The sequence below is a fragment of the Chenopodium album genome, chromosome 13 (assembly GCF_948465745.1).
Source record: "Chenopodium album chromosome 13, dcCheAlbu1.1, whole genome shotgun sequence".
In the NCBI taxonomy this organism is placed as follows: Eukaryota; Viridiplantae; Streptophyta; class Magnoliopsida; order Caryophyllales; family Amaranthaceae; genus Chenopodium; species Chenopodium album.
The window spans coordinates 8,374,803-8,402,520 of NC_137846.1; the positions used below are offsets into that span (position 1 = coordinate 8,374,803).

The following is a 27,718-nucleotide window of genomic DNA, read 5'->3' on the forward strand; positions in this document are numbered from 1 at the left end:
TTGGTGTAATTGGTAAGGAATTCACCTTATAACTTTGAGATCATAAGGTTGACCTTTTTCGATTAGATTCAAGATATCATTTGAGTTTGAACATAGAGTTGTTATTCTTATTGTAATATAACCTTTTAATGAGCAATATTAGGATGACTATTATATGATTGTATAAAGTATTTCGAATCAATCTCACAGGGGTTGGAAAAAAAGGCTTAAGAATAGAATTCATAACAACTAAACTCACATTTACCCAATGTCTATTTTAGAGCATGTACTAGTGTACTACCATCCAAACATTCAACAGTTAAATCGTACCATTGGGGCATTTTGCCCCTTTGGTATCTTGTAACTTTGTAAGCTGTAACGATATTGTATTGCGAGATTTGTGACTATTGCCTCTTTTTTCAAGTGATTATTAGCCGATAAAAGAAACTTTTCCTTTCACTTTCATCCACATGCTTACTTTTCGTTCTATTTTTTTAATCAAACTTTAATTTACTAATCTACCCCTTAATTTAGAACCCATCGACATTAGGCCTTCCTCGTTCTCCAACATACATATCTACATTTTTTTATGGTAAGCAGGATCATGGTTGAACTTCAACCCTCATGGTTTATTGGTCCGATATTTACGGATCAGACACTTTGAGAGTAGGGGGGAAAATAAGGGATCCCCATCTTCAAAGTGCCTCTAGTGAAAATTAAACCTCCGACCTTAAGGTGCAATTTTTTCCATTAAATCAATCTTAACTTTTATACTTATTGTTAGTATGAGATTAAAGATTTTTACGGTGAAAAATAGTTTACATAAACGAACGAAGAGACTAAAATCCAATCAAACTCTAAATTATGGGCCCCAATGTTTCCACCAACCTTGAACCTCCCTTATCCAAAACCTAAATATCTCCCTTATCATGCGCACCACCGTCGCTTTCTTTCTCTTTCTCTCTCCTCCAAACAAACAAACACACTCTCAGATTTTCTCTCTCCTCCATTGAAATGGTGGGCCAACAATACCAGTATCACTACCACCATCTCCTCGACAGAGGCGATCTTCTCAAATCCAATGCTCGCTTCTTGCAGCTTCAGCTCCGCCAACGCTTCCGTGTCGCCGTCGATCGTCACCTTTACCGTCGTCGTGATTCTCTCTCCTCCGCCGTTGATGGCCGTGTTTCCTCCGCTGTTAAGCGTTGGTTTCATCGCTTTCGTGATTTCCATCGTAATTCTCTCTCCTCCTCAACTTCCACCTCTGCGTCTTCCTCTTCTGCGTTCTCTCGCATGAAACGAGGTTAGTTTGTGATTTTAGTTTGAAGATTAGTTTAATATTTTTGTTATGCGGTGGATTCATGTTTGTATGTTTTAATTTGATTAGTTTTGTATATTGTATTAATTTGTAATTGTTGAATGAACTTGCTATGTGCTTGAATTTGATCGTGATTGGATATTTTTAGGTCAGGTTAAAGGTGTATTTGGTTTGATTATGCGTTGAATTGATGTTTGTTTTGATTTGATTAGCTTTGTATCGAATTTTTGTAGCTGATGATGATCTACGAAGTAAATGACACTTATATGTTGCATTAGTACATGAACATAATGTATAAATTAGGCTGCCTCAAATCATGTGGTTTTATTAATTGTTGTATGAAACTTATTACATAGTATGTGATAAAATTCGATCGTGATTAGATGTATTAGGGCAGAATTAGGGTGTATTTGGAGTGGATGAAGGAACCGGATTGGAATGAAATCGAGTTAACGATAACCGTTTGATGGATTGTTTGGTATTACGATGAATCGGAATGGAATCAATTGAGAGGGGTTAGAGGGAAATTGAGGAAGGTAACAGTCTGTGTAATCAAACTTTTACCAATGTGTTGGGGGAGGGTAGTTGAGTTGAAACTTTTACTATACAACTACCTATAAGTCTATAACTGGAATACTTCAGTGATTCTGTTTTCAGCTCCATATATATTCATACTAAACATGCTCCAGGTGTTACAGTGTTTTAAGTGGTGGATATGGAGTCAATTAATTGTTTCCGTTACTCATTGTTTGGTATGAGAGGTGTGGTAACACACTTTATTTCCTAAAAGTATAACTCCCATTTGTTACCCTTTTAACCCCTCTGATAACAAATTTGTTTCCCTCCTCAATCTGCAATTTGACACAAGAGATTCCTTTTATTATGCTTATCCCCCCAAAAAAGCTAACACTTAATGTTACTCTTTCTCTTTCTTATTTGTTTTCTTCCCAATATTCATACCAAACATACAATTAGTGTTGAATGCTTGAATCATATTTCGTGGATGTTTGGTATAAGGTTGGGAAGTAAAATATTGAAGAGGAGATAGGGTATGCTAACCGCTACCATTTTTTTTTTTTTTTTTTTTTTGTTTAGTATAAAGAAAGATAATTATCTTCTATGTAAAATTAAGCATTGAGGATATGAGGAGGGTAAAACTTAGTTACCAACTTACCACAGGGTTAGAAAGGGTGATATGGGTGATAATTATTACCTTAAGGAAATGGAGTGCGTTACTACACCCCTCATACAGTCATACCAAACAATATGTAATGGAAATTGTGTATTAATTCCATTTCCATCACTTGCAAATCAATATGCTAAAATGCACTTATATATAAGTTGAGATATGGATTTGTATGTAATTGTTTGTTAATTCCGTGAATAATTTGAATGTATGCAGTTAAAAGGGATATATATGCTGAAGAAGAGTCAGCTATCACCCGCATGGTTCAGGCTGTGGCAGTACCTGTTCTTGGGAATGTTTGCCATGTATTTATGCATGGACTCAACCGTGTCCAGGTTTATGGTGCAGAGAAGTTACTTAGCGCTGTGCAGAATAAATCTAAAGAGAAGCCTCTGATAACAGTTTGTACCGTTTCCTTCTATCTTCCTTTACTGCCTAGAGTATTTCCTTCCAACCATTGTGTGAGCGCTTGTTCATGAGTTACATTTAGAGAGTTGTATGTGAGGTGTTTTGGATGATGTGTGTTTGTGGTCATGATGGTCTTTTTTTTTTTTATGTTGGTTACTTGCTTTATGCTGAGAAGATAATTTATTAACAAATTAGAATTAAAATTGCTCTTAAATGAAGGGCAGTTTCTATAATCACAGTAAAAGTCCCAACAAATTTGATTGTTGTACATTGCAGATGCGTTATTTATTGTGATGTTGAGTAAAAGATTGCTGTTGGCACGACATTTTTAGAAAATCACCCATGCTGGCCTACCATGGACTCATGCTTTCTTTATATGGGCCTTACTAGCTTGATGAGCCAAAAAATCATGTATACCAGTCAATACATCATCATTTATGGTTAAAATTATGCATTCTTCCATATTTCGTCGGTACTAAGATTTTCTTGAAGTGTATAGTTGTATATCTGTAGCTCTATACATAGTGGGAGAGGGTTCTTTATTAGAAGGGGAAGAAATATGATCTGATGTGGCCTTTATTCCTTTAATTGCCTTGTGCATTGCAGGTTAGTAATCATGTTGCTTCTATGGATGATCCACTTGTGATTGCATCGTTGCTCCCTCCACGTGTTCTCATGGATGCTCAAAACTTAAGATGGACCCTCTGTGCAAGTGATCGATGCTTCAAAAATCCAGTCACTTCTGCATTCTTCAAGTCATTAAAGGTTTTGCCAGTTTCTCGTGGTGATGGGATATACCAGAAGGTATACCAGTTTCCTAAATAGTAAATCATTTGGTACTGTAATGAAATTTGTACAATGTATGATCAATATTGTGCCATCTTGTTTCACTTATCTGTGGCTTTGCCTGCTCCAGGGCCTGGACAAAGCTATATCTAAACTAAATAATGGCGGATGGGTCCACATCTTCCCTGAAGGTAGCCGTTCACGAGATGGTGGGAAAACTATTGGGTCAGCCAAGAGGGGTGTTGGGAGGTCAGATCTTTATGCCAGTTGTTTATAAACTTTGTAGTCTTGATATTCTGATTCATATTGCTGTGAGGGATCTTCATAATATCAACTTGCCCCTTCCCCCAAAAAGAAAATAAGCAATCATAGTAAAGATGAAACTGTACTAACTCGTGAGAAAGTAGAAAGTATGATAAAGACTTAATGAAAATGTCATAAAGATCTTTAGTTCTTACAATGCATTTTAATATCCTTTTCTGCATTGGGTTTTCCCTTAGGGGTATTTTTTTTATAAAAGTTTACTGAGGTGCTTCAATTGAATCATGTTGTAAACAGTTACCAATGTAGGTGAAGGGAGAACCTTTATTTATTTAACGGAGAAGGGAGAAGTTGGATTTGAAGAAGTGGACATCTAAATTGGCTTTGCATATGGACTCCTTATTAAGTGATTTCAGACTAGTATATTAGGATATGAAACCTCTAATAAATAATCTGAAGTATGCATTACACTCGTAAATGATATACTTCTTGAGAAGAAAGCATTGCATCTCATTTTTTTCATGCTCTTCACATGCATGTTTTGAGTTTTTTTGGGGTGTTGGTGGGTAATGAGGATGGGTAGTTTGCACTCGTACATTATACTTCTGAATATGACAGGATTCTAAATAGTTTGTGTGTGTGATTTTTCCTTTACAGGTTGGTGTTGGATGCTGACAAAACACCAATTGTAGTCCCGTTTGTGCATACTGGTATGCAAGAGATTATACCTATTGGAGCCAGCTTTCCAAGGATTGGCAAGACCGTAAGTTAAACTTAGCTCTTCCCAGATTTTGTATGCATCATGTAGTGTGTTATTTAGTCGCTCATCCCACAAAACCAAAGAACAATAATTATTTTGTTGAGGGTTTAATGCAATAGCATTGATTCTTTGTTTGCTATGCTATGTTGAGAATAATAGTGCAGTTTCATTTCCTTAAACCATTGACTTGTGCAACTGTTTTCTTGTTGATTTGTTTTGCTGGTATGAGTAATAATAGCTTCTGCATGTGGAATTATGTAGGTGACTGTACTTATTGGTGATCCTATGGAGTTTGATGATTTGCTTAATGCCGAAGAAACAGATCTTGCATCAAGAGGGAATTCATATGATGCTGTGTCTACAAGGATAGGCCAGAGACTGAATGAACTGAAACTCCAGGTGGACAAATTGGCCCTTGAGAAACCTCGTCAAATTAAAGAATATGCCTTAAAGGGAATTGACCGAGCTGCTGAGATCATGCAGCAGGTTGATTGGGAGTCATTTGGCCTGAATAATTATATATCATCTCAAGATGACTCAGAAAGGTCTGAACTAGAAAGGCAAAATGAAGAAGTGATTCAATCACATCAAGAGGAATCTATTTATGAATTCGATGAAAAGACTAGGTTTACTAATGGCAGCATTATGTCTAGAATCCAGAGTTTCACGAATTCCAAGGATTATATTGGTTTTGCTGCAAGAAGTGTATTACCGGAACAGTTGAACTTTGTGTCCCGGGAATATCGGCAATTGAATCCCTTAAGGGCATGGAAACAGTACCTGGAAGCTAGTTATGGTTCAAAAGTGAATTTATGCTAGCACTTGGTAGTGAAGTCAAAATTAACAGTATCTTTAGTTATAGTGGCTTTCCTTGAGTTGGCTCGGTGTTCTTCCCAGTCATCAGCAGTGGAAGCATACTGTAACCCTGAAAATTGTACAGATAAAGGATAGGATTATCTGACAGATGTAGATATGACTAATTACCTTCTGTTCCTGAAGGCAGCGGTTTTTGTCCTAGTTTGTAGTTTCAACCCTGAAAACTCAGGAAAATGCCAAGTTAGAGAACTTTATGAATGATGCTGAACATTCTGAATGTAAAACATATGTATCTCCTGCTGTTCTACTTTGTTTGGAGACAATTTTTTCTGTAGTCGGCAGGATATCTGGATGTGGTGTATCAGTGTATGATTTCTGAGTACTTAAGTTTTGTTTTGTTTTGTTTATTCGAGTTTCTTAGTTGATACTAGGGTACCACCGTACCAATATTGCTGCTTCCAAAACCATTTAGGTGCTTGATTAATGTTTTATTTTATATAATCTGAGTCTTCTCAAGTCTCTTGCTTGACATTTAAGAGTACAACTAGTGGTGGCGACTGTGGTGCGATGCTCCCATGCATGAGCGTGCATGATACTCAATTGGATGCTTGCTAATACGAAGTATATTTTATAGAACAGAAGCTGAAGTAAAGAATTTATGGAACATAAGGAGATCTGACTTTGTCATTAAAATGTTGATAATACTTCCATGTTAGGCTACTTTATCCATTAATCTAAAGTAATCAAATTATGACTCATAAAGGTTTATAACAATTCGAGAGTTTAAAATAAAATTAGAACAACTCTCTCATCATCTAATTCATACGCATATTATCTAAATTGTTAATGTCAATATTATTACTGCCTTTGATTTTTATTACAGTATTTGTAACTTTGAAATATTTTATATCCACAAATAATGCCTCAAATTTGCAAATAATATAAATAAGAGATAGTCGTACTCCATATTTAACTATTCATATTGGATTAGACAAACATGGACCCCATCCCTCTATATACTGAATTATTAATGTATAAATTTGAAAAATTGAAACGGACAAAGAAAGTCCCATCTCCCATCCCAAGCTTCACCACAATAATTTAATTAAAAAAAAGTGTCGCAAATTCTGCGCTGAAATCATTTGAAACCCACGTTACTACTTGCTTCCCCTTCGCACATCGCACATCGCACTTTCTACCCAGACTCACTCAATACTTCAAACCAACGGCACCTTTGAACCCTCCTCTTTCATTTCTAGAGAGAGAAAATCAAAAATCCATTTTTATAGAGAGAGAAAGCTCAACTTCCATGGCAGACCATGACTCTGACCTTCAACTTAGCGATAAACAGAAGATTGAGATTGCCAAATGGTTCCTCTTAAACTCTCCCGCCGGCGAAATCCAGTACGTTTTCAAAGGTCATCTTCTTTTTCTCTCTCCAATTTTCGTCGCTTTTTTTTTTTCGTTTTTTTGTCGTTGATTTTTCGTTATTTTTTGAGATTTTATCGCTGATTTTTGCGGTTTTTTGTGTTGTTGATGATGAACAGATTTGAAGACGATTTTGAAGGATGATAATGTGCATAATTTGGCTGCTTTGGAGGCGTTTCCTCAGTATAACAAATCTCATTTGATTTGTCTCGAGCTTCCTGATAGAAGTGGTGATGTTAGTGTTTTTTTCGACGGTTTTGAGCTTTTTACTTTTCATTCTGTTTTTATTGTTATTTGGTTTGTATTTTAGATGTTTAGCTTTTTGATGTTTTAGGGTTTATTACTGGAAATTTTTTCGGATATATTTGGCTGCATTGTGAAATTGCGCTCAAATTATAGGTATTTTTTGTGGAGGGAAAAAGTAGATTATTTACAGATGTAAACCTTAATTCTTGTGTTAATCGGTCTGATTAAATTGACATTTAATTGTTGAGCTACTTTTTGTTTGATGTGTGTGAAATGTTGCACCATGTCACTAATTTGGTTAAACAAGACTCTTTATACTATTTCTATTTTTGTTGATTCTTTCGATTTTTCGTTTTTGAGTGCTTTTTAAGATGTATTCTAAGATATTTGTGTTTAAGAATGTCAAACAGTGGAATTTTGATGTTAATTATTCGATATTGGAGATAAAAGATGTAGAGTGTATCAAATGAAATGAGATTTGGCCCATCTGGGTTACGTGCTTGTGATGTCTATGAAAATTGATGACCTTCATTCGTTGCAGGTGATAATTGCACCATTCAGCGAGGTTGCTGAGAACGAGTACCTTGATCCTAGGACTGCCCAAGTTGCTATTGTAGATCATGTCAAACAAGTGAGTCTTTGCTGTCATTTGCTACTCTTTTCTAACCCTGTTTTGAATTTATAGCCTATGACAAAGGTATTGTGCCTTTTTTTTATATATATATATGATGTACTTCATAGTGCAGAGTACTATTTACACCTTTACGCTAAAAGAACAAGGATCAAGAAAGAAATTACATATCTCAAGCTGGAATTTTCTTAGACTTTTTGGGTGACCATCTTGTGTCAATTTCCTCAATTTTTCTTAAATGTTGGATTGTTGAAAAGAACTTGATAAGTCTGTCTTAATTATTTTCTCTGCATTTATTACTCTTTTTCAGCTTTCTGTTCCTTTTGACACCCATCTCCCACATGTATCCTGTGATATGACTAACCTAAACTGGAAATGGTAAAATATGTCTATGCTCTTTGTAATATGTTATCCCTTTGTCATTCTTACCTTTGACTTATCTTTGCTTGTTTACTACAAAGGAATTACCCCGGGGTGTTTGGGCTACATTTTAATCTTGTTTAGTTTTAAATATTAAAGGATTGGATGGAAGCATGTCTGCATGTAAGCTTTTGTCAAATTGATTTCTGCTTCATAGTCTTATACTTGTCTTTTTAATACATTTTTCATATGATAATTATCATAACTTGCTAAACTGGCTCAGGCTTGTACAGAGGCGAGACCTGCTAGTGACGAGGAACTTCCATCTTCCTACATTGAGGAATTCAGGTGATTAAATACTTTGGTACTTTGATTTCTAATAAGAAATGTCATGGTGAATGAAGATGTGCTCTGAAGTATTAACTTACCCTTAAAGCCAGGACTTTTCTTAGTAGTCTGAAAGCTGTTGGTTATGATACAATTGAAAGGTTAATTAGCTGTTATTTGTTTTTTCTTAAATTTATGGCTCTTGCCACCTCCTAAAACAGTACTGCTTGAATTCTAGCCAAATCAAATGAATGAGTAGGATCATATATCTCTCATATGCAAGAAAATGTTCAGTTGGATTGCATTTTTTGTTCTTCTAGGGACTGGATTCATTTATGGTAACAGTTAATTGAATCTAAGTATCTAACTGACTGTGCTTAAGATTCTAATTCAAGTTTGATTAAGATAAGTGGCATGTCCTGATATTCTGGCTTGTGGATTGAGTATATATAATACCTTTCTCATTATTGCACTCTAAAATCACTCCTGTTGATCTGCAGTTCTATCTTTTGACTTTTGTTACAGATGTGCTTTGGATGCTGAAGTAATGAAATATGCTAGTGAAGCTTATCCAAAAGGGTTCTCTGCAGTTTATTGTGTAAAGGGAAAAGATGTGGAAGAACCAGGGTCTGATTTTGAGTTAGTTGTGGTTATTTCTGCCGCCAGGCTTAGTCCTAATAATTTCTGGTCAGTTCATCTGTACTTATTTTCCTTCAGAGCTACTATTATTCTCTGCTTTCCAGGCTTTACCCTTTCTTTTCTTGTTTTTTAGATGTTAATTCGGATAGCATTACATGTCTAGTCCACCTTATGTTTTTGAGTCGGTGAAATTTAGAGGTCTAGCTAGAGCTCCGTTCATGAAGTCTGTATGCTAAGTATTTAATCAGAAATTTTGAGTGTGTTACATTTTTATATATGATACGATTAGAGCATATATCATTTGATATTCATCATCATTTCCGGAAACATTTGTTGGTACTGTGCAAATGGCAATTTCCTTATATCTAATGCATAGAAAGAGAAACAGCTACCTTGCTCTTAAATTTCATTTTGCAGTCGCCTAGTGTCTCAGAAAGCCTGTAGTACCCTTATCTCTCTAGCTCTCAGCATCTCGTTATATTATTAAAATCCAATACTATTGTCATGTTCCTAAAAAAAACAACTGAAGATGTAATTTGCATTATATTTAGGTTGGGATGAGATTTTAAATTTCTATATGTTTTGTATTTCATATATGTTTCTGTAGAGCTGTATCAAATCATGTAGTAATTTCTTGATGCATCACAATTAATGGTCCCCCAAGTGGAAAGTTTTTGGAGCTTATCTTCCAGTTGATGATTGATCTAAGTATCTTTGGTGTATTACACAGCAATGGAAGTTGGAGATCGATATGGAATGTTGAGTTCAAGGATGAGGATCAAATGGTGGAAATACGAGGCAAATTGCAGGTAGTTGCAACTTGCAATTGGATAGAATTGGGGTTTGGGGCAATTTTCATATTTTCTGTTAAATGAAAAAAGTTACTTGAAATTTGATCAATGGGTTCTGAAATTCTTATTTATTGAACTTTTTTAGGTAGGGGCTCATTACTTTGAGGAGGGAAATGTTCAGTTGGATGCAAATCATGAATGCAGTGATTCAACTCTACTACAGGTGAATTAAGATTTAATATTTTTCATCTGTTTTCTTTCAATGTTGTCATGTTAATATCTGGCTAGGGCATTGTCATTTCGGACCTACTGATTGGTATGCTAGTCATTGTTGAAGAGAATCTTGGATTTCTTTTCTGAAGACCTGTAATTCTGACTAATGAAAGCTTCTCACCAAGCGATGGGTTTCAGGCTTACTCAGAGTTATACTTCATAACTTGTTTGGTTGTTCTGTTTGCAATAATACTACCGTCGAGATGATGTAGCTAAGTCACACTCTTGGAGCTATCCTTCTGAGCTCTCTCCCTAGTAAGCTATGCTATTGCTTATCTTCAATGGGTGTACACACCTTACAGTTCTACTTGTGAACATCATACACACTTGGATAAATGTCATTGGGATTTTTAGTTTTACATTATTACCAATATATTCTGTAAATTTCATATGCCTTGTGGAGATACATTGACTGTGTAAAGAAGACTTTGCCCTGCCCTGAAGCTAGTTAACTTGTACCTAAATGGATCTCTTTGGTGAGGTTGGCTTCAGGAGCTGTGTTTATGACTATTTCCCTTTTGCTTTTTCCTTCCCAAGAAGAAAGATGTAGTCTATCCTGAGAAATATGTGCTTCTATTGCATATCTGTCTGATCTGTGTTTTACCCTCTACACACTTAATTAAACTGCTTGTGTCCTGAGTAATTTTCATTTTGTTTCAGAACCCAGAAGATTCAGCCTTAGCCATTACCAACATCATTCGACATCAGGAAACAGAGTACTTGGCAGCTCTGGAGGTAATTTTATTTGATTTTCTGACAGCTAGCTTGGAATCTTGGATAGATTAGAATATGGAAGGGAAAAGGTCATAATGGTATATAAAATAACAGTAGCGAAGGGGAGAAAGGCTCCTACTCCTTCAGGTGTCTTTAAAGTGAAAAGGATCTAACACATTTCTTTGTTCTGCTGCCCTTGCCATTGCAAATTTTTACTGAAATTGAATATCCTTGCTTTCCATTCCACCTTTTTTGTGAATTAATGTTTTGGTTTACTTTTCTGTATCCTTTGCTGATTACTTTTCATCTACAGGCTTCATACTTAAAGCTACCGGACACCACTTTCAAGGTACTTTCTATCCAAGCTTCTTGTTGTTGCTGGTTTTGTAACTTATTATTATCCAGCTATTACAGAATCCAAGCTTCTTGTTGTTGGTTTTGTAAATTTGTTTTGATTGTTGTTTCCTATATCTGGTCTTATATGATCTGCAAAATTTAAAAGTCATGGATGTGTTGAGGTGTGACGTGAAAGAGTTTTGGGATAGATGTTCATTTGTCTTCACAACTCTCTCTCTTAACTTCTGAGACCTCTTACAATTGTGATGGCAGGATCTTCGGAGAAAGCTACCAGTTACCAGAACTTTGTTTCCTTGGCACAGCACTATGCAATTCAGCCTAACAAGAGATATTGTGAAGGAACTTAACATTCGAAAGTGACCAATGCCAAGGCTGGCCTAGTATATAATTCCTCGGTCTTTGTGAATGAATTGAGTTTCTAGAGTTAGTTTTTGTAATCCAATTTTCCAGTTCAAGGCTCATCATTTGTTCGATGACACTGCTATTACTTGTTTTGATCTTGGTTTTGATGTAAAGGTGTATAGTTGATAGATTGGATGCCATTTGTTAGTATAAAAATGGTGAAAACTTGTGTATCTTGAATTACATTCAATCTGAAGTCAGGCTGCTTGAGCATGAATAGTGTTTTACTCCCTCCATTTTTATTTAAGTGCCCAATGTTGAATTTTTATACTACCTCCGTTAATTGTTTTGTGCAACTTTTGCCATTTCGGGATGCTATGAGTTATGTGCAACTTTCTGTTTTCATTCTATTTTTAGTGGAAAAAAAGCATGAAATTACAAATTTACCCTTACTTAACAATTTTTTTTTAATCTTTACCCTTATTCTAATCTAAATACATTAACCTAAATCTAATTACATTCCCTAATCTAATGACTCCCTCCATTTATTACCCCAATTCCCCCCAACTCTCTTCATTTACTCACATCCCCAACCACCAAAAATTAAATTCGATGGTTGGGCTCCTCTATATCTTCTGGAGTTTTCTCCAGATGAACCCTAGTTCATCTTCTAGGGTTTTCTCTCTCCTCTTCTTCTGCGATTTTCCACTTCTCTCTTCAGATCTACTCTTCTCTTCTTCGATCTTTCACAAAATCAAGTCCCCTCACAACAATGGTTAACTTAGATCATTTAAAAGATGCTTACATGGCTATTGACGACAAAAGAGAGGAGAAACTGATTCAGAATCTCATCCACTGCTTCGAGACTAGTTCTCCTTTCCCTCGTCAATTTTACAAGTCAACAGAAACGGGTCCCTACTGTAGTTTGTACACTTACAGAGCTCTGGGTCAAGTCCTTAAAAGTGTTGAGGAGGAAGAAAGAATGAAGAGGGAGGAGGGTCAAGGTGAGTCCCGAAGGAAGTCCCTTGATTTCTCTGAGGCTGCTGTAGATCTGGTTGCTGAGAGTGGCGAGGGGAGTGTTGTGGCTCCAAAAAAACCTAGATCTAAGAGGGAAAGGCCACCCTCCAAGGTGCGTGCTACGAGGAAGGCGACGCGTGTTGCTTTGAGAAGGATGTGTGGGCTCCCTGACGAGGAGCTCATCGTCCTATCATCTGATGAGGAGCCTGATGAGGAACCTCCTTCCAAGGAACCTGATGCTGCCTCTTGTTCTGCCCCTGTTGTGCACTGCTATGTGAGGCGGATGAACCCTAGGGTTCAACCCTCTGAGTGACTGCTCTCATAACGATTCCTAACCCCTAATTTCGTTAATTAATTTTTTTGAGTCCCTCTTATTTGATTTTATGATTTATTGCTTTTGATGTTGTGATTGTGTGCTGGTTATTTGATTGGATTAAATGGTTCTGGCTATGTTTTTTGGTTGATGAGTCACAGTACTTGTTTATCATATGAGTCCCTATTTAATGCTTCAGATTGGAAGTTGAATGATTTTATTTGTGGGTTTTGTTGAGTGAGAAATTGTTGTTGTTGGATTATGGAATATGATTATGTTGGATGGTGGACTATGCTGTTTGTTGCTGAGCATTTTAGCTTTACTATGTTGTAGTATGGATTGTGCACAGCCTGCAGGGTTATGTTGTGTGGTACTGGCCTATATTATTGTGTTCTGATGGTTGCTTGTTTGCTTTTGTTGATGGTAAACTGTTTGGATTGTTGTTGTGGTTGTATTATTGTGCTTGAATTACTTATGGGCTTTAAGGGACTTTGATTGATGAATGATGAGGCTATGTTGTTATTGATCTTGTCAGGTTGGCATGTGTGTTACCTATAATGTTCTCAATGATCAAATTTGTAGAGAACAGTGTGATTTCCTTAATGTTGTTTCATGAGTCCCTTATTGTTGCCTGTGTATTACTCAGTACTGAGTCCCTTTTTTATCTGAGTAGCATGTTATTGTGATATCCATATGATGAAGGGACTCCAATGAATTGCAATTTGAAAAAGTATGTTGCTCCAACAATGTCAATAAAGTCATTGTTGTTGAGGTAAACTTGTTTGAATTGCTGTATTCAACACACAAGAATTCCTCTAATGGATTAATTGTCATTGACCATAATTCCTTCAACACTTTCATTCCAGTCAAAATGTGGCTACAAAAAGCCTATTACATGAGCACTAGAACTTACACATCACTGCCTTAGTGGTTTATCACATCCTAAAACACAAAATACACCTAACCACCTATTCATTAACATTGCAAAAGATTAAAAAAAGAAAAATAAAGACTTTAAGTGGTTATGTGTGGCAATATATGTTCCTGTTCTGATTTGCTTTGTACTATGCTCTAGTCTGCATCCACCTTCATGTCCTCTGCTGCATCTTCATTCCCTTCTGGTGCTGGTCTGAACATTTTGTTCAAGTACTCTACAGCCTCTAGCACTATGTCCTTCTGAACATGCACTTGATCTGGCAGAATGCCTAGATTTTCAAGTTTTTTCTTGTTCATGTTTGGAATTTTGTACTTATTCCCCCCTTATACCTTGAGTATTTTGATCATGCATCTTTGTAGAGTCACCCATATGTACTTGTTCACTTCTGGTTTGAATGTGTTGTAAGATTCAATCACTTTCTTAACTAGCTCATCAAGATTTTTTGGAAAAGATTGATATTGTAGGGACTGGATAAACCTGAATAAACCTAATTCCAACACATTTAAATCAGGAGATTGAGCTGGTTGGAACACAAATTGAATGTTAAACCCATAGGCTGATGTTGCTGCACTAAACTCTTCATCTGTTGGTATTTGATGTGGCCTTGCATTGTCCCATTGGATGACAATATTTTTAGGTAGACTTTCAGGCCATTTATCCATAATTGCTGGTATGACTTTGTTGAGCAACATATCTCTAATAACCTCTCTGTAAACATTCTGGAGTGCCTTTGTCACCATTGTGCCTGCTGCTCTATTCTTACTTGACTTCTTTGCTCTTTCTTTGACTGTGAATGGGAAAATACCATACTTTCCATCATGTAGTAGTTCCCTATTGTTGTCATATAATGGCTTTCCAATAACTTCCTTGAACATAGCCTTTAACTTAAATCTTCTTGACTACTGTGCCATGTATGGATCTTCTTCATTTGGAAGGAGATAAAATCTCCTTTTGCCAGGGTTCAAGTAGAACCATTTCTCATCTATGTGAATGACATAACTCATGTCTTCAAAAGTGGGGTCCTGATTTCCTTCAACTGGGTTGATATGATTGAGAACCCACTTCATTCTAGCTATCTTGTGATTTGATGCCAGTGCTGGTTTGCAACTTGCCGTGTGTGTTCTTAGCCTTCCCTTTTTCTTCAAATAATGCAGAGTGACATGAGAAATTTTAAGTGCTGCTGCATAAGACCTTTCTGTCTGCCTTAAATAAAGAGGGACTGACTGTAGGAATTCATCTGTAAATTCCCTTGGCTTTGGACCTGTCCTGCCAAACTTCTTAGTCCTTACATCAATCATATTCCCTTGTGCCATCTGTTTTTTTTTATGTCTGTGAAGATTCTTGTGATTGTTGATTTGTGAACTCTGAATTGTGTTGAAAGTTGCATTTTGTATCCTCTTGGCAACTCACCATCTTGCATCTTCATCAACATTGCATCAACAATCTCTCTTCTCCGGTACATGGTAAGCTGTTTTCTGTTGACTGTTGTTGTTGCATTTTCCGTGTGGTGTTGGATGCTTTCTTCATCAACTGCCCCATTAGTTTCTAAAGTCCCTTCTTCATCTCCTTCTTCTTGCTGCATGTTTTCATTATCAGAGTCATAGTACTCTGTGTCTTGGTCTTGAATTTGTTCTTCCTCTTCATAGTATAATTCTGCCATATGTTTCTCTGTTAGTAGTTCATCAACATCATAGTACTGAGATTCTTCAAAATCTGCCATGGGGTCCCTTTTTTTCAGGTGGTTGATGATGTTATAGGGGTGGCAGATGCAGGTTTTTGAGAAGATGAAGCTGCCCTACACTTTTGTGTACATAAAGAACGACCCAATGCAGTCTTGAAGAAGGGGGAAGACCTTGTGCAGCACTAATTCAGTCTAGGGTGTAATTTTTTGGGTAATTATGGGCTAATTATTGGAATTAGGTGCTAACTTTTGGGCTAAACATTTGATGGATTTGTTGAAACAATGGGTGTTGTAATTAATGCTTTAAACTTTCAAAGCTTTTTGACAATGGGGGCTTCCTTTTATAAGCCTCATAAATGATGAATGTGGCAGTTTAAATGGTTGTGAAATATTGAATGCATGCCTTGTTTTTTTAAAAAGGGTGGAGGGAATTTTAAACCCACCTTGAAATTTAAATGTTTTGAATTTTTGGTGAAAAGATGGGAGGGAATCAAATTCCTATTAAAGGAATCAGGTTTCCCCACAAAAAAAAAAGAGGGGTCCCTACTTTCTCTCTCCTCTACCTTTACTTAATTGTATATTACTATCCTCTAATCAATGCCCTTTATTTTTTGCATTGGCAACCGTGAATCACTTGAAAGTTGCACAAAACAATTAACGGAGGTAGTAGTACAAATATTTACATAATCCACTTTGACATATATTAGCATTTGTTATAGAATGGCATAAGCTGTTGACAAAATTACTTTAATTCACCCATTATCTCAATTGATTTTTTCCACATTATTTTTCCCAAGAATGATTCAATGAGCTTTTTCTAAATGAGCTTTTTGATCCAAAAAGGCTTTTTCAAATAAGCTTTATACCAAACACCTAAACCGGCTTTATAAAATGGTCAAACCTCTCCAAGCCTTGTTTAGTTCACCTTATTTTTGCTTATCTGATCTGATTTGATTTGATCTTATCTTATCTTATTTTCTGATTTGACCAAATTTTGACCTTAAGTGTACGATAATTTGTAAGGAAAAAAATATCAAGTGGGATAGTGTGTATTTTATTAATATGTAATTTCTATAATTTTTTTCATTACGAAATTAAAGATATATAGCGATAAAAAATTGAACATAAAATAATAATCTGATCTGAACTTATTTTTTCTTATATGATCTAAAATTATTTTTTCTAATCCAATCTGAATTTATTTTTTCTGAAATAAGTAAAAATAAGGTAACTCAAGACAACCTCAACAGCAAAAGCATAGGGCTGTGCATCGGTCCAAAACCGGACCGGACCGGACCGAAGACCGAATTTTAGGAAAGCTGGGACCGAAGACCGGACCAGTCAAATTCGGTCCAAGACTGGACCGGACCGATTGGTCCGGGTTAAACCCCGGACCGAACCGATAATCGATGATCCTGAATAGTTTTCTAATGTGGACCTTATTGTTATGGCCTTTAAGCCTTTAATTCTTTGAGTATTGTACATTATAAACATATTAATCATTACTGCTTGCCTAATGCCTATTTACACATATATTTATTATTATTAATCAAGTCATTAAGTCATATAGTACCCATGTATAACTCAAAAGTCAAATCACAAATCCACAATTCCAAAAGTATACATTAAATATACTACAATTCGTATTAAAGCCAAAACATCAATAAGGACAATAAAAATGAAATTATGAAAGTGCCCCAACTCCTCCAAGAATCTTGAACGTCATCATATCATCAGTATCAATCTGCAAAAGAAAACGAAAACACATATAAATTAAAAAATTCCAAAGAGATAATATATGTATTGAAGTATTAGTAATAATATAGTAGTATTACCTTTTTTAATTATCAAACAAAAACTACATCAGATTCACCATCATTTAAAGTAGAGCTCTCCAAATCTATTCAAAAAAATATATCAAATTAGCTACTATAAAAGAAAAAAAAAATTCTAATGATGTATTAGAAAATACCTTTCTCAAGTTGCTCAATTTCTTCTAATTTTTCCTCAACTCCTCTTTCTTTAGCTTTCCTTGGACGAAGCCAATCTTGTGAACATATAAGAGCTTGCACCATCTTTTAAATGAAATACAATTATTTTCACAAAAATCAATAAAATTATTAATTACTAATTTAATATAAACAAAAAAGATAAGAAAGAAAAATAAAAAAGATGTACACCTTACCTTAGGAGTTAAGGAGCTTCTAAATGAATCAAGATGACGACCCCCGGCACTAAATGCCGACTCGGATGCAACTGTGGATATTGGCATTGCTAGTACATCACGAGCTAAGTGTGCCAATATAGGATATCTATGAGCATTCATCTTCCACCAAGTTAGTATGTCCATCTCTAACTCGTGTTCACCTATTTGATCATTCAAGTATCTATCCAATTCCGAACTTGAATATCTTCCATCTGTCGCTAAACTCCTCACTTGATTTTCAATATCTTTCTTTAAGTCAAAAATAGTAGGTTGTGAAGAAGTACATCTATTGCTAGTAGTGAATGAGTCATCACTGTGCGGTGTGAAAGGAGTATACATCTTTCTATAGTCATCAAACAATGAAGTAGCTCTACGATACATAATTTGACTTAACTCTTCATCTTTAGGTGATGGATACATACGAGCAAAAGCAAGTTTCAAGCCTACAAATTTCACCTTGGGATCAAGTATGGTACCCATATAGATCAACACATTCATCTTTTCAATATCTCCCCAATATTTGTCAAACTTTTGCTGCATTGTAATGGCCATAAGTCTAAAATCTCCATCATCACTATTCATCCACCTTTTCAATTGATCAAGAGCACAAGCAATGCGAAAAAAAGTATTATTACTTGTTACATACAATGAACCAGAGACAGCATCAGTCAAAACCTTAAACTCTCTTAGGAAAACTACTAGCCCTTCAACCACCTTCCAATCACTCTCAAGGGGAGCTCTAGAATTTCTCAAATCATCTTCTCCAATACCACCACTCTGATTATCATCATATCCATCATGGGTTTCACTAATCGTATCTTGATCTAATTGAGGATTAGTTGGAATATCCATCCTCCAAAAAATATCTCGAAACTTCAATGCTTTTTCTAGCATATCAAAAGTGGAGTTCCATCTAGTTGGAACATCTAAAGACAATGAAGAATGGTTTGGAGCATACCTTGCAGCTATGTCTTTAAAAAGTTTCAATCTAGATGGAGAACTCTTAACAAACCTCACAACATATCTAACCTTATTGATGGATTTTTTATTCTTCTTCAACCCATCCCACACTATAAGGTTAATAATGTGTGCAACACATCTCATATGCATATAATCACCATTACCAATACAAGACAATTTACTTTGCATCATTTTTCTTAATTCTAAACATGCAACATCATTAGAACTTGCATTATCAACAGTAATAGTGAATAATTTTTCATCCACACCCCAAGAAGTCAAACATTCTTCCACCCCCTTAGCAATATCTTTACCCTTGTGGTTATAAATAGGACAAAAATTCAAGATCATTTTATGCAACTTCCACTTAGTATCAATGAAATGACCCGTAAGACACATGTAATTGATTCTTTGGATACTTGTCCATGTATCAGTAGTGACAGAAATCCGTTAACATTTCATTCTTAGTAGTTCCTTTAATTGTGTCCTTTCTTTTGCATGAAGTTGTAAACAATCACGTGCAATAGTAGTGCATGATGGTATATGAAACCTAGGACAAACTACAGACATAAAATGCCTAAAACCAGGATTTTCTACATGACGAAAAGGTAGTTCATCCACAATAATCATGTAAGCAAGAGCATCTCTAGCATCATCAATATTTAAAGCCCAAGCTTTCATTTTATCTTGTCCAACCTCAACATCATGGTCAAAAGCTATCTCAGTTTGTTTTCCTCTAGTTTTATTTTTAGGATTAGGTGGACAACTCTGCCAATGATTTTTCACGTTTTTTGACCCATTGATATTAACATCACAAGCAAATGTTTTATTCTCACAATACATACACTCGGCTCTAAGCTTACCATTTTCCTTATACTCCCAAAAATGCACCCAATATTCTGCTCTGCTTCCTTTTGCCTTTGGAACATAATTTCTTCCCTCCAACTTTTTCCTAGGTGGTAGTAGTGTTGTCACATTTTGCTCCTCTTTATCAACATTATCAGAAACATCATCCTCATTAAAAGTTGCATCATTTGCCTCTGAATCTTCAAACTCAGAGAATGGCCTCTTATTTGTTGATTTGGAGCTTGACGTCTACAAGGAAATGTAAATTATAAAGCATTTCTTATGCATAAAATATATTATTTATTAAATGCAATTAACTATTGACATATTCGTTGGATGTAAATTATGAGCTTGATAGTAGTGCTATAAGCTTAGCTTGTATAGTAATATTACTAATATATCTAGTGGGCTAGTAGCATACTAGCATGTATATAATATAGTAGTTTTTTAGTGCTATATAATATATCTAACTTTTGGAGAATATAATATATTAGGTTGTTTTAGTGCTATAATCTATCTAACTTTTGGAGAATATATTATATTACTTTGTAGGTTGTTTTAGTTATATAATCCATCTTTAACTTTTGAAGAATATAATATAGTAGTTTTTAATTGCAATGCATATATAATCTATGTTTTTAGTATGATATATTGTTATTAAAGATGCAACTCGTGACCTCATGCAAGATTAGTATATAAATATAATATAGTAGTTTTGTAATCATGTTAAACAATTAAACAATTGTATACAACTATACACTATACATGCAAGAGGCAACTGTCAAATAAAAGACTCAAGTTATCAAGTACTCAAGTGCATATTACAATTATTTCATGCAGAATAAACACAAATCTCAAATTTCAAGAAGAAATTCCACTACATGAAACTATGAAAGCATACAATAAATTTAAAATACTCAAGATTTTTACCTTTGTCGGTGCAAATCAGGAAACAATACTACTCCACTTGGCCTAAATTGATGATAATTGATAATAATATTGAGAAGCAAATCAGAGAAGCAATCGTAAAAGAAATTTAGGAAGATGTGATGATCGGTCTGCAAACTTACAAGTTGCGTTTTTCATCAGTATTGCGGTTAACGTTTGTAGGTTTTAGGGTTTTTTCAACAGTTATGTTTTGACGTTTAATTTCCCTAGAATTAGTCTAGAACGTTTTAAATCAAAGGGTTTTTGTTAGCAATTAACGCAGCCCATCGTAATCTGTAAAATGGGTTTCGGTCCGGTCTGGGCTTTTTCCGGGTTTTGACCGGACCGGACCGAAACCCAGAAATATAATTTTCCGAAACTGAAGACCGGACCGATTATATTTGGTCTGGTTTGTTCCGGAACCAACGGTCCGGGTCGGCTCGGTCCAAAATTCCGGTCCGACCCACTTTTTGCACAGCCTTACAAAAGCACTTTAAAAAGCTTTTGCCAAACGAGGCCAAATTGTCCATAAATACCTAAAAATTATGATTCATCAGCCGCACTTCTGCTCAAACAGCGTATTTTACACACTCTGCCTTCTCCGGGAGAGTGGACAGTCCACTTCTTCTTCTCAAACATGATGAATGCTGTTGCTGCTTCAATGGCGGAGAGCTGATTCTCAATAACAGAGCTTCACCATGGCATTTTCTCCTCAAAGATTCATGGGGTTTGCCAAAAATTCCAGGTACTCCTTTTACTCTATCTTCTCACTATCCCCATTTTCTCAATTTTCCACCATTCAAGCTTCCTCTAACTTCGTGCAACAACAAAAACAACGAACAGAAGAAGATGAAGATGATAATCTTTTACTCGTACACCCAACTACTAATTCTAGTATTCTCGACGAATCTAAGGTGCTTGCTGAACTCTCAAATCTATTACCTGTTAATCGGACAACTACAATCCCTAATAATCTTTACATTCCTAATTCAGAGGAAACCCTAATTGAAAATCAAACCCTAATTAGTGTTTCCCCTGATGGGTTTTTACCGTTAGAAGATAAATTACGTGGGGTTTTTCTTCAGAAGTTAAAGAGTAAAGCTTTGATAGAAAATGCCTTAAATGCAGCTTTAGGTGATGTACAGCTAAGTGTTGATGTTGTTTCTAGGGTTTTAGATAAGGGGGACTTAGGGGGTGATGCTATGGTTTTGTTTTTTAATTGGGCGATTAAGCATGATAGTGTTGGTAGAGAATTAGGGGTGTATCATGTGATTCTTAAGGCTTTAGGGAGGAGGAAGCATTTTGATTTTATGATGGATAAATTTCGAGAAATGTATGTCGAAGGGATTTGTTTGAATTGCGGAACGCTTGAGATTGTGATGGATAGTTTTATCAGGTCTCGCTTCGTAGCTAGAGCGGTGGAGTTGTTTAGGAAATTGGATGAGTTTGGGATGATGTGTGGTACTGAGGAGTTTAATGTGCTATTGAAGTGCTTGTGTAAGAGAGCTCATGTGGGCACTGCAAATTCATTGCTGAATTCGATGAGGGGGAAGTTGGTGTTTGATTGTGTGACTTACAATGTGGTGATTGGTGGGTGGGCGAAGTTAGGTAAGGTTAGTGAAATGGAGAAGTGTTTGGAGGGGATGGTAGAAGACGGGTTTTGTCCAGACTGTGAGACGTATAGTTGCCTTATTGAAGGTTTGGGTAAAGCTGGTCTGGTTGATGATGCTGTTAAGATCTTCAAAAGTATGGAGGGTCAAGGGTGTCAACCTAATATAGGAGTTTATAATGCAATGATTGCTATTTATGTCTCTGTTGGAAATTTTGACGAATGCATGAAGTATTATGAAGAAATGTCAAGAAAGGACTGTCAACCGGATGTAGACACTTACGCAAAAATTATTTGTGGTTTGATAAAGGCCCGAAAAGTAGCTGATGCACTTGAGATGTTTGATGAGATGTTGCGTAAAGGAGTAATTCCTACCACTGGGATGGTAACCTCGTTCATTGAACCATTGTGTAATTATGGTCCACCTTACGCTGCCATGATAATTTATAAAAATGCTAGAAAACAGGGGTGTAGAATATCATTGAATGCTTATAAGCTGTTGCTAATGAGGCTTTCCCGATTTGGCAAATGTGGAATGCTTGTGAAGCTGTGGGATGAAATACAGGAAAGTGGATATTCTGCTGACATTGAAGTTTATGAGTATGTTGTAAATGGATTGTGCAACAACGGACAACTTGAGGCTGCTGTATGTGTTATGGAGGAGGCTCTGCGTAAGGGGTTTTGTCCAAGCAGGCTCATGTATAGCAAACTGAATAAGAAACTCACGGCTTTTAACAAAGTAGATAGGGCTTATAAGCTTTTCCTTAAAGTAAAACAAGCTCGTGTTAATGAAAATGCTAGGAGATATTGGCGCAGGAATGGTTGGCTTTTTTAAGATGGTTTCTGTCATTGTGATGCATCATATTGAGATGCAAAAAATGATTGCATCAGAGATGCTCAAAGCCACATCTCTTGCCAAACGTCAAGGCTTTGCTGATGACAATGTTGAGACCTAGTGAGAATATGGGGTTCTTTTATTCCTCAGTCAAGGACAGGGAATTGGATCTCGAAATGCATATTATATGTACGTGCTTCAACTGGTATCGTACAGGTAAGATTGAGGTAGTACTTTTGTATTTCTCTTTCATACTATGGTAATAGCATTATCCATAGAATTTTTGGGAGGGGATTCAGGAAGGGAATTAATCTGGAAATATATTCATGGCCTCTAGGTTCTGAATGTTTTTTTTATTAATGTGTATCTATACCTATATCATGGGATCCAAGATTGGCTATGTGTCTTTGCGTTGTTCATTTATTGTTTACATATAATGAAACATGGGTGTTATGTACTTTGGAGATGAAGGCTTATAGAGACTAGAGACTATGTAAATGTAATAATGCCCTAAGCAGCCTAACACATTGTTTCTTAAAGAGATTTAGCCATGAAATTATGGTGCCCTCATTTGCATCTCAATAGTTTAGGGACACTGCATGTTGAATGATATGTTTAGAATGTCTGAAAAAGCTTCATATTTCTATGAGTTAAAAACAGTTCTCTCTCAATTGCATGGTTTTTTTTCTTCTTTTTTTTTTTTTTTTTTTTTTTTCTCTATATCCCAACAAATCCTCTAATTATTACTTTCTATTGAAAATTTTTAAAATGGTTATTTTCAAAGACAACCATTGTAACAGAGCAATCACAACAGTAGAATTGTCAACTTTTGTGGTTGTGGTTTCTCTGTTACTATGGTTTTCTTATAAAGAAAACCCGTTGTACAATCATTGCAGCATGGATTAATTGCTGTACAAATATTGGTGATGTGTAATATATATTTTATATGAAATTCGTAGCTATTCCTTATAGTGAAAATTTTCTATAGTTTGGTCATTACTGGCACAACTCATCTTTTTTCATTAAAATGCAAAGAATTGTGTCCCTAGCACACTTACAAGAGCTGCACGTTTTATGGCATTCGACATCTTGTTTAGTTCTGCTGATGCATATTTGTCATTTGGTGCCCACAATAGATTTCTGGGTCAGAATTATGAAAGTCTAAGAATGGTTGTAAAATATGTAACTCTCGGATTGTTCACTCTTCCTTTTGACTGACAGTCATTAGTCAGTCAGGGTTAGAGATAGTACTGTATGCTAATTTGTATCTAAGCTTTTTCATTCATATCTGTGAGAATTTTACTTGACATGTGTTAAAACAGCAAAATGATTTATGGTTTCACTCATTCTCAAAGTACATTTCTATGCTGACCTTTAGAATGACACCTTTTGCCATCATATGTGCCAAAGCTTTAATATATGTGCCCTTCTTCGGGTTCTTGCTGGAATGATGCTATTTTGCCAAATCTGATACAGATGTGCTCCTTGTGGCTGTTTTTCTAAGGTCATTATATTGCCATTTAAGTCATCTTAGGGCCTGTTCTGTTCAGCTCAGATCCAATCAGTTCAGTTCCTAATTTCTTTCTCTCATAAAAAATTCAATTCAGTTCAGTTAAGTTGTTATCAGTAGATCGGAACAGACCCTTAGTGACCTCTTGTGTGCGCTTGATGATCTTGGATGAGATGTCACAGGTTGTAGCGTATCTGTGTGATTGATATATTTTGGAGATAAGGTTTACATGCTGACCAGATAGCTGCCCTGGGCCTCATTGTACAACAAATACAGTAGATGAGTAATTTTGAAGGTTTTTATATCATGCTTATGTCTTGTTATGATGCTAGCATTAGGCAAATTTATGTCAATTGCTCTTACAGTTTTGCAGGTGCTGTTTTAAAAATGGGTCAGAATTATGAAAGTTTAAGAATGGTTGTAAAATATGTGACTCTCGGATTGTTCACTCTTCCTTTTGACTGACAGTCATTAGTCAGTCAGGGTTAGAGATAGTACTTTATGCTAATTTGTATCTAAGCTTTTTCATTCATATCTGTGAGAATTTAACTTGACATGTGTTAAACCAGCAAAATGATTTATGATTTAACTCATTCTCAAAGTACATTTCTATGCTGACCTTTAGAATGACACCTTTTGCCATCATATGTGACAAAACTTTAATATATGTGCCCTTTTTCGGGTTCTTGCTGGAATGATGCAATTTAGCCAAATCTGATACAGATGTGCTCCTTGTGGCTTTTTTTTCTAAGGTCATTATATTGCCATTTAAGTCATCTTAGTGACCTCTTGTGTGCACTTGATGATCTTGGATGAGATGTCACAGGTTGTAGCGTATCTTTGTGATTGATATATTTTGGAGATAGGTTTACATGCTGACCAGATAGCTGCCCTGGGCCTCATTGTACAATATACAGTAGATGAGAATTTTGAAGGTTGTTATATCATGCTTATGTCTTGTTATGATGCTAGCATTAGGCAAATTTCTGTCAATTGCTCTTACAGTTTTACAGGTGCTGTTTTAAAAATGGTTTTTATTACTTTCTCCTTCTCATACTTAAATTGAAACAATTATGTTGGAATGTGCTTGTGCCATCCTCCATTTACTAACTCTCCTTCCCCTTTTGTTTGTACTATTTAGGGTTTTGTCACTTTTAAATTTTTGGTTGGGCTTACTAGATGATGAGAAACAGTGGTAGCTAAAGTAGTAAACGTGAGAGTTATGTGCTGATGGAGGGAGCATATGTCAAGTCTGATGTCTATGTGAATTCGTGAATTCTTGAATCTTGAGTCTGTACTGTTAACAGTGGTGTCACATTCTCAAAGATTATTCAGCAAGCAATGCATTTTATGATTGTTCTTTTCACAAGTTGGGTGCACAAGAAAGGCAGTCCTTGGCCAAGATTTACAGAAATTTGTATATTTGCATGTATGTTCTCATGTGTCTTGCCGTCTGTTTGTGTGCTTTCATTATAGCGTACAGTCTGTGCTTAACCATTTGTAGTTCCAATGACTACATGCACAAAATGATTTATTAATCTATTTGCAAAAATTAACCTGGTTTCCCTGGTGATAGGCAAATTTGAAGAGGAGAATATTTGCTACAATACCATTAGGTGATCCGAAGCAATGCCTTTGATGAAGGAGCAGGGTAAATCGTCAGATCATATCCCCCTTGAAAGCTAGCATAGATCTCCTTTAAATTTCACAGTGAAATTGTAAAATTTTGTTGTATTTGAACGTTGATGTTGTTCACTTGAAGTTTTTTTATATTCACAATGCTTATCTCGAGTCTACCAGTTTGTACATCTGACTCTATGATCTGGTAATGCCTACAGCCTGCTATATGTATAAAAAAACCAAGTACTTGTATATTACAATAAATTGGGACTTCTAGGTTGTAATGCTACTTTATTTTTATGATTTTGTGCTTTATAGCTGAAAATATTGGGACTGTTCTACCGTTCTAATGCGAAATACGAAGTGCTAATTGTTAAGTTGGTTTATAACGACACAGTCACAGAGTATATACAAGACATATTAAAAAGTGTTGGTTTAACTCAGCTTTCAGTATTTCCGTATCACCTAGGCTAAAATTACGTATGAATGACAGAAGGAATCTACAAACTCAAGTGACTAAGTGAGCAATCAAATGGCAACACAATAGTCATTTGTTTTTTACAACTAAGTTAAACAATACCAACCGAAGAAATATACTATGCTTTTACGGAGTAGCTTTGTGAATCCGAACCTACATGAACAATAAAATATAAAATTTATTATTTTGACATAAAACTAGATCGGGAATTTTTTATTTTATTTTTATTTCTAACACCAGATTATCGTTCATACAAAGTCTTTAAACAACATTAATTGCAAAATTTACAATATCTTCCAAACTTTTGTAAGACTTGATATTATTCCTAATTATTAATTAGGTAATAAAATATATCTTTCTACTATATAATATTAGTAGAAAGATATATTTTATCCTACTCACTTTCATGTGTAGGATAAAATATATCTTTCTACTAATTATTAATTAGGTAATAAAATATATCTGACATGTGTTAATATTTTCGTCAAGTGTCACACTACTCACTTTCATCCTAAGTCGTCATTGGAGGATGATTATATTAGTGTTGGGATAGTTGACCAGCTATTTAATTTCTTGACCTTGATAATGTTTCAATAACCCAAATTATGGAAATAAATCAAATAATGTCTAGTCTATAAATAATCTTAATTACCAAAAAGGATTCCAATAATTCTTATAAATTTCAAGTCAAGCAAGCTCATAAAGGTGGAAGACCTCACAACTCGTCAAACCATCGCAACAATGCAAATGGTTATGATCATTTGTTTAGTTGTTTCTTCAATGCTTTTGGGAAGTGTTCATGGATTCACACCATCTCAAAAACCTGTTCTAAATTTTAAGGTATTTGATCTTCAATTAGTCCATAAATTATACTTAAATTCATTCTTATTATGTAAATAAGTGAAGGTGTTGGATATAATTTTTGAGGTTTATTTTTGTATGTATATATATATATCGGTATCCTGATATATATTTTTATTCTGAATTAATTCGATCAGACTCCAATTGGACAACTTTACAACTACGTAGATTTCTATAAGCAACCATCCTTTGATCATTTGACATCAAAAAGTCATATTTCCAAGGTAAATACTATATAAACTCCTTTTTTTCGTCTTTGCATTTACTATATATTCATTTGGTCAAACATGTAAAGA

At 35.4% G+C, this 27,718-nt stretch overlaps 4 protein-coding genes across 4 annotated transcripts; 3 read left to right on the top strand and 1 right to left on the bottom strand.

The window, feature by feature from the left end:
- Positions 1 to 921: 921 nt before the first annotated feature.
- Positions 922 to 5,921, top strand: LOC145576206 (uncharacterized). Its single transcript, XM_081633987.1, has 6 exons — positions 922 to 1,282; positions 2,700 to 2,884; positions 3,498 to 3,695; positions 3,808 to 3,926; positions 4,596 to 4,701; positions 4,960 to 5,921. Exons 1-6 carry the CDS (start codon positions 994 to 996, stop codon positions 5,515 to 5,517), a joined length of 1,455 nt encoding a protein of 484 aa, XP_081490113.1. The 5' UTR covers positions 922 to 993; the 3' UTR covers positions 5,518 to 5,921.
- Positions 5,922 to 6,640: 719 nt separating this feature from the next.
- On the top strand, positions 6,641 to 11,895 carry LOC145576207 (F-actin-capping protein subunit alpha-like). Its single transcript, XM_081633988.1, has 10 exons — positions 6,641 to 6,932; positions 7,062 to 7,177; positions 7,730 to 7,819; positions 8,463 to 8,527; positions 9,032 to 9,193; positions 9,876 to 9,954; positions 10,082 to 10,159; positions 10,870 to 10,944; positions 11,237 to 11,272; positions 11,533 to 11,895. The coding sequence occupies exons 1-10, from the start codon at positions 6,824 to 6,826 to the stop codon at positions 11,638 to 11,640; spliced, it is 918 nt and encodes a 305-aa protein (XP_081490114.1). The 5' UTR covers positions 6,641 to 6,823; the 3' UTR covers positions 11,641 to 11,895.
- Positions 11,896 to 14,023: 2,128 nt separating this feature from the next.
- LOC145575155 (uncharacterized) lies at positions 14,024 to 14,764 on the bottom strand. Its single transcript, XM_081633063.1, has 2 exons — positions 14,219 to 14,764; positions 14,024 to 14,128 (listed from the first exon to the last, which is right to left on the bottom strand). Exons 1-2 carry the CDS (start codon positions 14,762 to 14,764, stop codon positions 14,024 to 14,026), a joined length of 651 nt encoding a protein of 216 aa, XP_081489189.1.
- A 6,298-nt stretch (positions 14,765 to 21,062) lies between these two features.
- LOC145574512 (uncharacterized) lies at positions 21,063 to 26,408 on the top strand. The gene is made up of 2 exons (XM_081632319.1): positions 21,063 to 23,169; positions 26,040 to 26,408. Exon 1 carries the CDS (start codon positions 21,208 to 21,210, stop codon positions 22,951 to 22,953), a length of 1,746 nt encoding a protein of 581 aa, XP_081488445.1. The 5' UTR covers positions 21,063 to 21,207; the 3' UTR covers positions 22,954 to 23,169; positions 26,040 to 26,408.
- The last annotated feature ends 1,310 nt before the right edge of the window (positions 26,409 to 27,718 follow it).

Excerpts from the sequence above, each read along its gene's own strand:
- LOC145576206 (XM_081633987.1), top strand. The coding sequence starts at position 994 with ATGGTGGGCCAACAATACCAGTATCACTACCACCATCTCCTCGACAGA. Across the intron at positions 1,283-2,699 it reads GTTCTCTCGCATGAAACGAG|TTAAAAGGGATATATATGCT; the intron begins GTTAGTTTGTGA and ends GAATGTATGCAG. Across the intron at positions 3,696-3,807 it reads GTGATGGGATATACCAGAAG|GGCCTGGACAAAGCTATATC; the intron begins GTATACCAGTTT and ends TGCCTGCTCCAG.
- LOC145576207 (XM_081633988.1), top strand. The coding sequence starts at position 6,824 with ATGGCAGACCATGACTCTGACCTTCAACTTAGCGATAAACAGAAGATT. Across the intron at positions 6,933-7,061 it reads AATCCAGTACGTTTTCAAAG|ATTTGAAGACGATTTTGAAG; the intron begins GTCATCTTCTTT and ends GATGATGAACAG. Across the intron at positions 9,955-10,081 it reads AAATACGAGGCAAATTGCAG|GTAGGGGCTCATTACTTTGA; the intron begins GTAGTTGCAACT and ends GAACTTTTTTAG.
- LOC145575155 (XM_081633063.1), bottom strand. The coding sequence starts at position 14,764 with ATGTTCAAGGAAGTTATTGGAAAGCCATTATATGACAACAATAGGGAA. Across the intron at positions 14,129-14,218 it reads GCATGATCAAAATACTCAAG|AAGGACATAGTGCTAGAGGC; the intron begins GTATAAGGGGGG and ends GTGCATGTTCAG.
- LOC145574512 (XM_081632319.1), top strand. The coding sequence starts at position 21,208 with ATGGCATTTTCTCCTCAAAGATTCATGGGGTTTGCCAAAAATTCCAGG.